Source organism: Acyrthosiphon pisum, chromosome X (genome assembly GCF_005508785.2).
Source record: "Acyrthosiphon pisum isolate AL4f chromosome X, pea_aphid_22Mar2018_4r6ur, whole genome shotgun sequence".
Classification (NCBI taxonomy): Eukaryota; Metazoa; Arthropoda; class Insecta; order Hemiptera; family Aphididae; genus Acyrthosiphon; species Acyrthosiphon pisum.
Window position 1 is genome coordinate 68,487,206 of NC_042493.1, and position 9,126 is coordinate 68,496,331.

General features: G+C 23.5%; 1 protein-coding gene across 1 annotated transcript in view; it reads left to right on the forward strand.

Moving 5' to 3' along the window:
- Positions 1-551: 551 nt before the first annotated feature.
- The window catches only part of LOC100573870 (dihydroxyacetone phosphate acyltransferase), a 19,448-nt gene continuing 10,873 nt past the window's right edge, over positions 552-9,126 (forward strand). The window contains exons 1-10 of the mRNA XM_016804520.2: positions 552-796; positions 970-1,165; positions 1,952-2,128; positions 2,539-2,668; positions 4,436-4,642; positions 4,831-4,982; positions 5,593-5,756; positions 5,862-6,028; positions 7,485-7,613; positions 8,451-8,594. Coding sequence (XP_016660009.1) covers positions 795-796; positions 970-1,165; positions 1,952-2,128; positions 2,539-2,668; positions 4,436-4,642; positions 4,831-4,982; positions 5,593-5,756; positions 5,862-6,028; positions 7,485-7,613; positions 8,451-8,594 — 1,468 coding nt within the window. The 5' untranslated portion in view covers positions 552-794. The remainder of the gene's footprint in view (positions 797-969; positions 1,166-1,951; positions 2,129-2,538; positions 2,669-4,435; positions 4,643-4,830; positions 4,983-5,592; positions 5,757-5,861; positions 6,029-7,484; positions 7,614-8,450; positions 8,595-9,126) is intronic.

Genomic DNA, 9,126 nt, shown 5'->3' on the forward strand with positions numbered 1-9,126 from the left:
CCTAATACCTAGGTCAACCAGGTCAGTGCCGTAGAAACCGCGGTGCGGGTGGTTCATTTCAGCGGGGCCCCGCGTTTCAATTTCTAATATGGGGCCCAATACCAGGTGCCCTAAGTGCCCGTATTACAATCGTTAAACTAGGGTTAAACCACCGAATTCGCCCGGTAAAATCAGTGGGTTAACGGAAGTTTAAACTATGATTGTAAAACGGGCCCTAAATCCTCTTAAGTCCTAATGACCAGCATACCTATATTTCAAATGTAATCCCTAGACCCTAATTCACAGACTTCTATGCTTCTATACTTCTATACATATTACATAAACATAAAAATCTGTGCTCTAATCATACACAAGTACACAACCCATGATAATAAGTTAGAAAGATAGAATCACGAACGTAGTAGTTCGTGGTACATACCCGTACAACTTTGTGACTGGTGTCCCACCCTCCCCCTGCCACGAGTGTCCAGTCCTATGTAGTAGTTCGTGATTTAATATATCCACTTTGATAATATTATGATTATGTTATCATTGCTTACAACGAAAGATAACATTAAATAATATTATCTAATAACAAATTACTTCTACACATTATCGAGCCGGTAAATGGATTACCTTTTGTTTTTTTGTTAACTTTTAATTTTTACTGTAATTTGTACGCCAGCGGCGAAGACCGACTAAACAACTAGCAGAAATACATGTTAATTAATAATATACATATTGTATATACACCGAATTATATTTCACAGGAGAATTTAGACATATATTATATACTTTAAATAGCTACTCTAAAAATGTAAGTTTGTTAATATTACCTATTTAAAAGACTGTAGTTTTAATACCTCACATCTCAATTTGTACTTTTATTATATTAAAGTAAATAAAACCTTTTAGTATTGGCTATGTACTAAGTTGACTTTAATATTTATGATTTTATATTTTATTGAACTACCTGCACTTTATTTTTAGGAGCGATTTAATGGATTGTTTAGATTGCAATTTATTCGTAAATATTTTAACGTCGTTAAAGAGTAAAAGTGACTTAAAATGGACATTCAAACCCTTGAATACTGGACAATTTTCATTGAACTCACAAGGAAAACAACTATCAAATTATGAAAAAAAAAAAATACTAGAACAAAATTTAAAATTAACAATTCTAATGGTTTGTAATATTATAAATTATTTATCTCTCTATGTCTATATTATAATATATTATATTCTCTAAAGATTAACTTGTTCAACTATTCATATTTATCTTGTTTATATCAGCTAAATGTGATGTGTTTGTACAAATTGATAAAGGAAATTCAAATTATTATTTTGTAGTAAATTTGAATAGTTAAATACTTAAATTATTTATATTGACACTTGACATAGATTAATGATCTATTATAAGACATGTTTTGGATAACTGGACATTATAAAATTGTGTTTGAATTAAGAATTAATTACTGGTCAGTTTATATTTAATCTTAATGGATTTTTGGGCAGCGCACAGAATATAATCTCGTGGCCAAAAGCACCATTTAGTAGGGGGGGAGGGGTTAGATTATAAAGTACACCCCTAATTTTTCTACATAATATTGATCTTCCATAACATTAACAAACTCGCCGATGCATACAAGTTAAAATATATTATGAAAACCATAATTGTACTTAGATCTTATTCTGGATGGTATATTATTGGGATGCTTGACATAAGCTATTTCCAACTTCTTCCAACTTTCCAATTTTTCTAATTCATTAACGTATTAAACATACCAAATCCTTCAACCCAATACATGTGTCATAGTTACGTTATTTATTTACTATGATAATGAAAAAATGCCTGAAAATAAAAAAATTGGCCCGCTTAAATTTTGGCACCCTTACTAAAATCTCAAATGGCTTCACTGATCATGGCTCCTGATGTTAGCTCTTTATACCTAATTATGTTGTTAATTTGTAGGTAATACCAATAAACAGTATTGGTTTAGACTATGCTACAAACAAAGCAATGGAAATACTTGAAGATCTCCAAAGTATTAAAAAAAATACAACTATTAGAATGATGGGATTCATTTTAATTAAGATTCTGAAATCCAAACTCCAAGGTCTATACATAAATGAACAAAGACTGATAATGGTAATGTTACCTATGTTAAATAATATTTATTATTTATTATATTTTAATTCTTATAATCAAATTGTATGCTGTTATAAATAATCTCAAGAAAATGTAATAATTATTAAAATTATAAAGTGTAAATAAATAATAAGATTGTAAAATTAAGTTCTCATTTTTTGATAGGTATGTATCTATTATATAAGTAACATTTAAAAGGTTAACAAATTAATGAAGTAAAATAAGGCACACCACTGACCACAAATAAAAATTATTTATATATATAATAATTTATTTAAAAAATTTAATTTACCTAACTTATGAATAGGATATCAAAAATAATTAATAAATGTTTATTTATGAATTATTAAGCTTAAACAAAATAGTGTAAGTATTTAATTGTATAATTACTTATTTTGAAAACGTAATAGATGAAATCCAACTTTAACAAAACTCCAGTGATATTTGTTCCAAGTCATAGAAGTTACCAAGATTTTATATTAATGGCATTCATATGTTTCAATTATAATATTGATATTCCATATGTTGCAGCAGCAATGGGTATTTTACAATAATTATACATTAGAAAAAAAAGTAGAGTTGTTGATTGAAATATAATTTTTATGAGCTTACTTTTTTTTTTATCCATTGAAAGTTTGTGATTATTGCACATGTATGTACTACTGGCATAAGCAGGGATTGGCAACTGAAAGTGACTGTTAAGTCAAAAATTGAAATCATAAGTTTTAAATTGGTTCCATGGATAACTAATTAAATTAAATAGGTGGATATTAAAGTTTTCATTCATAAAAAAAAAAAAATAATTTATTTTAAGAATAATTAAATAATTAAATACTTATATGAAAGTTAAATATCTAATTAATCATATTTTTTTAAATTAAATCAATAATAATAAAAATAAACCAAAAATGTTCAATTTAATAATGATAGTTAATTATGTTTAGTATGGAAATAAATACCTATGCACTATAATTCAAATATATAATTCAAAAATTTTAATGTTAGATAATTGAGAATAAAATATAATGATACCTATTCATATTTATATTAGCTTTAAAACAGTTAAAAATATAATATATTATTCTGTTCATTGTACATATTAAAATAAAAAATTAAGATAGAAGTTACAAAATAATAGAACATACTTAATTTATATAAATAATGAAATGTTAACTTGAGAAGTGATATATTAAATAAATATGGCACATAGAATTACATAAGTTTTATTTACAAGATAGTATACAATATAAATTTACTATATAGCAATTAAGGGATAAAATAAAAATTTATTTCTATGAATTAATTTTAAAATCTAAATGTTTTTCAATGTAATTTGTAAGTAATTTAAATACAAATGTTGGTCAAATATTAAAAACATTGTTTATCTCTTCCAGAATTTACTCTTTGAAAACAGAGTGTATAGCTTTGAGAATTATTTTGATCAAAAAATAAACAAAAAATTGAAACTTATATTATTTATTAGACTAAATGACTAAACTACAGAATAATACAAAACTTTTGAGTGACTGATTTGACGTTATAGATTTTAACACATTTACACATATGTTTTAAATATTTTAATTATCTTAATTTCTTATACAGTCTTGTGAAGATTTATATCTTAAAAATTGGAGTTAAACAATTATATTCTAACACACAAAAATATATTTGAACTTTTAAGAAAAAAATGTGAAACAAATAACTCAATGTCTTGAAATGTAATGTGTTAAAAATAAAATACTACATAATATAATGTAGATAGTTATTGATATATTTTCTAAGCTAAAATTTTGCCAAACTTAATATTTTTTTAATTCATAATCTCTTAGTCATTAAATTATAACAATTTCAAAAGATAGTTGCCTATCCCTGTACTAGAAATAATCTGTCTTACGAATTATGAATAATTAATAAAGGTCTTTGAAAATTATATAATTGATAATATGTTAACAGTATGATATTAAATTAAATCATAATAATTTTTTATGAGTAAAACTTATTACTACAGTTTTGACAGATAAATAATGTTTTATTAATTACAATTTAATTATAAAATTGGTACATTTGTTTTTTTAGTTATTTATTGTTTATTTTTTCACTTTTTTTATTTGTCATATGGTCAAAGTACTGTGATGAAATAAAAAATAACTATATATTATTATTTTGCATGTAATGTTTTATTGGCAGTATATTTATTATATTTATGCTTGTTTTTGTTATTTATATTGTTATTTTACTACATACTGAAAATCATTAAAATATAATTAATACTTAAAAAATTAATATAATTAATTTTTTTTTCCATAGATTTTAAAAATATGAAAATAATGGGGAATGTGTTGAAACAATGTGGTGCTTTTTTCTTGCATCGAGGAAAAAATGCACAAGACATTATATACCGATCAGTGTTATACACTTATGTTAAACACTTGATAACTTATGAAAGTTCGCCATTACAGTTTTTTATTGAAGGTACACGCAGTCGGTCTAATAAGTCAATTCATCCAAAGCTAGGTAAAATTGTACAACTTAATTTTTAAATAAGTATGTAGTGTATGTAATTATTCCCTTGTTTAGTTGCTTTTATAAGGTCTATAATTCTGAATTTAATTTGTTTTAATCAAAATAAATCGCCTAAATAAGAATTCCGATTTAAAAATTTCTTTAAAGTTTCATAATATTTACTATTTTATTATTTTCAGGGATACTTAAGTGTATTGTAAATGTTTTATTAAAAAATGAAGTTCAAGATATCATATTTGTTCCAATATCAATTAATTATGACCGTATTCTCGAGGACAAATTATTTAGTTATGAACTTTTAGGAATTCCTAAACCCAAAGAAACAACGTTGGTATGTAGTATAAAAATGTATTTATATATTTATTTACATTCTAGATGTTGAATCTTATAGCCAGACTGCTATTAGGTATATTTTATATTAATACCTCAACCACACAATTACATGTATAATAAACTTACTTAATCATTTATCTTAGATAGTCCTACAAGAATTTCAATAACACTTACATAACGTGCACATTGACAAGTATAAGTTTTGACATTTTATATTTACTTTTACATTGGTAAATATTATATGGTAAAAGATAAAGATTTATTCAGTATCAATTTAAATGTTGAAAATAAATCTTTAGATGTTACTATTATATGTACATTCTTACTTGGTAGTGTAGGAAAAATAATTGAAGCATTTTGACTTCTTATATTTATATAAAAAAAGCTAAAATATTATTTTGAAACCGGGAGAAGGTATAGAAACTATTTTTCTAGTTTCTGGTGCAAGGACATAATATAATAATATATGAGTATAGTTTTTTCATTTTAAATAAATCAATTTTATTTACTTTTTAAAAACTATAAGTGTATTGATTAAAATTAGATTTGATAATATACATGTAATAAATCCTACTAAAAATATAATATAAATAATAATTTTTTTTTAGGGATTAATAAATAGCATTAAAAATATGGATGACCAATATGGAAATATTTATATTAATTTTGCTTCTCCTTTTTCACTTCAAAAATATATTAAAGATATTAATGCAAATGGAAGAAATAATGAAAATAATATTACATCAGCTCTTGCTCATGAAATTGTTTATAGGTAAATTGTATGCGGTGTAAATTTTATACAAGATTGCAAGCAACAAAATAATGTAATACAATAAATGCATGTAAATGTATAGTAATAAAATATTTTTATTTGTAGGCAACAACATAATATGATTTTATCATACTTCAACATTTTATCGGTTGCACTGATTTATAACTTATCTAAAAATATGACTGAAGCTATTCATTTAGATGAAATAATAAATCAAATAAGTTGGATAAGTTCACTATTTAAAAAATGCGGGGCTCAAATTGAAGTACAAGGTAAATTACAATATTACTATTAAATATTAAGTATCATATACAACTATTATCTTATTATCTAAGTATAACACTTAATGCAATATAATACAATATTTGAATCTATTAACTATACATTTTTACAATTGCAATGTATTAAATACATATTCACTGACATTATATACTATAATATAGTACACTACTGATTGATAAAAAAATTATACATTTCATAGGGTTAATTTACAAAATTATAAATTAACTTTAATTTTACAAAACTGATAATTATTTAATTACTCTTAAGAATCAATGTAAAATTATAGTTAGGCACGTCTCAATATAAACATAACAATTGAATCAAAAATGTATTTTATTTTAAATTAAAAATCTTAATCAAATAAAACACATTAATTTCGAGAAAAAAATTGTAAGTACACATAATTTCTTATTTTCTTATGTTAATCATAAGAGTATTGTTAAAAATAATTTGTATAAAATATGTATTTCATATTTTTTTGTTTAACTGTAGAAACAAATTTGAAAAAATTTAAGAGGCATTTCAATGCTCTATTTATTTTCTCTATTGTGTAACATAGCGTAATTGTGATTAACAAAACAAATCTTGTGTTCTTAACTTTAATATTGGAATGATTGATTGAATATATTAATTATCAAACTTAAAGTTAAGTACATTATCTGTGTTTGTATGTTGGCTTTTTTGTGATATTTCAAAACTGTTATGCAAGTTATGATACCCCTAATATTACAATCAAAAAAATTCTCATATATCTTAGAAAAATTGAAATATTGTTAAAAATCCGAGGTAAAGCACAAAATGTTCTTAAGATTAAGATTAATAATAGGTAAATTTAATCAAATATAAAGCTAATAGAGTTTGTTCTGCTGTATGCAAATTTTCTATGTTGCGCCTATGCTGATACCCTTTTAAAACGTATCCAAACTTAACTCTGAATCTTTTGAGAGCCATGCTCTTTTCATACTAGTATATGAGGTCAGACCCGCCTCATCACTATTAGACTGAAGTATATTTAATATAGGATATAGGATATAAATGGTAGTGAAGAAGATATATATATATATATAATTTATAAGCACATCTCACATCTCTCCATCTCTCTCAATCTTGAAAAATTTCCTTCCATTCTTGTAATCCCAGACCTTTAAGATCCTGGTCTACTATATCTAGCCCCCTATTATATAATATTATATAATCATTAATTTAATGTTGGTTGTTGGTCTAATATAAATAAAACTTTAAAGTTGTTTTTAAAAAATATCTATTGAACTTTTATGCCTCCCATGAAATTTTGTCCTGCCTACCCTAGGGCTATTGAGGGTTATCCACTCTTAATGAAGTTAGCATTATATTTATTAACTATAATTAATTAATTAATTATATTGGCAATAATACAAAAATATATATTTTAAATTATATTAAAATGTAAATAACAATATGTTTCAGATATTGATATTACCAGTAGAATTATTGACACTATTCAACTGCATAAACACTTTGTAACATTAAAGGATAATATAATACATTTTCAAAAAAACTATTCAAAACACAACATTTATCCAATTGAATTATCAGGTAAAAATCAATACATACCATCTTATAATACCTATAATAAAACTATACAATTACTTTTAAACTTAAACATTATTTTCCTCAACATAAATAAATAAATACATAGTATTTGTATTTTCTGAAACTATTATATCATTAGGTACTTGTAGATTTTATTCCAAAAATTAATTTTTATGAATAATTTTTTCTATTATTCATATTAAACTTATTATATGATTACAGTTATTTAAAATATAATTAGTATAATGTGTGTGTGTTTTTTTATATTAATATTAAATACTTTTAGATTTTGAGTAAGCAATTTATAAATATAATTGGTTTTATAATGAAATCTTATTGGATAGATAAAATCTCATTAAGTTGCATATAAGTATCCATTAGCTAACTTGGAAATTAAACAAATATTAGACAAATCTTCATATTTTTTTTTGGTCGATTAAAATATATAACTAAGGATCTAAATAAAAAATTCTAATCTATAAGAATAAAAATAAATACATTTTTCAGACTTTAAGCACTTGTATAAATAAACAAATACCTATATTGACTATGTTGAAAAAACAATTTTATTAATTCCTACATAATATATAAACATAAATCATGAGTCATGACAAATTTTAAAAGTGTCTATTGTATATTCTTTATACTATCTGCTGGATTGCATAAACAATTTATTAAATTTAATGGTTCACTAAAAATGTAATGGACCAATTGTGGGCCACTAAATCTTGTTAAAGGGACCATTAACTCATTATTGTTTTGTTAAATGTTTGATGCAACCGGCATATTATACGTTATTATTAATAAATTAATTAAATATCAAATTATTTTATTTTTTAGAGAATCTAAATTTTAAAACTGAGTTGTTTGATAATGCATTCCCATTGATTTTAAATCAACTTTACGTCAATCCTTCATTACATTTCATTATAAATATTGCATTTATAATCATAATTTCAAAATGTCAAATAATTTGGAAAAATGGTAAGTGATGAGATGATATATTATTATTTTATTCAAACCTTTAAATAAACAGATTTTATTAAATAAACATGTAACAGTTTTAAAAAATTTAGAATAAGTAAGTAAATGTTTTTAAGCATTTTAATTTGTTTAGTTTATTTAAGTTTATTTAAGTCTAACATGACCTAATATATGCAAACATCAAACATTAGACATTGTCACGTAAACCACAACTTTGTGTGCACAGCAATGCACTGGATTTTTTTTTTGGCCGTATTTTTTCTCAGATATCTATAAAGGGAAAAACCAACTAAAAATGTTTTGTTCTTTTATCTCTATTTATATCCATATTAATAAAACAGAATGTTGCTTTTTTACGCACTTGTAATCTTGATACTACTCTTCCGATTCACTTAAAATTTGATATTTAGGCTTGATATTTCATAGAAAAGATACATTAAATAAAATACACAAATCTCATAAAAGCATTGATATACTTCTGACTAAACTCTTGAATTTTCCCATTAGATGGAAGATATGTTATATATTTTAA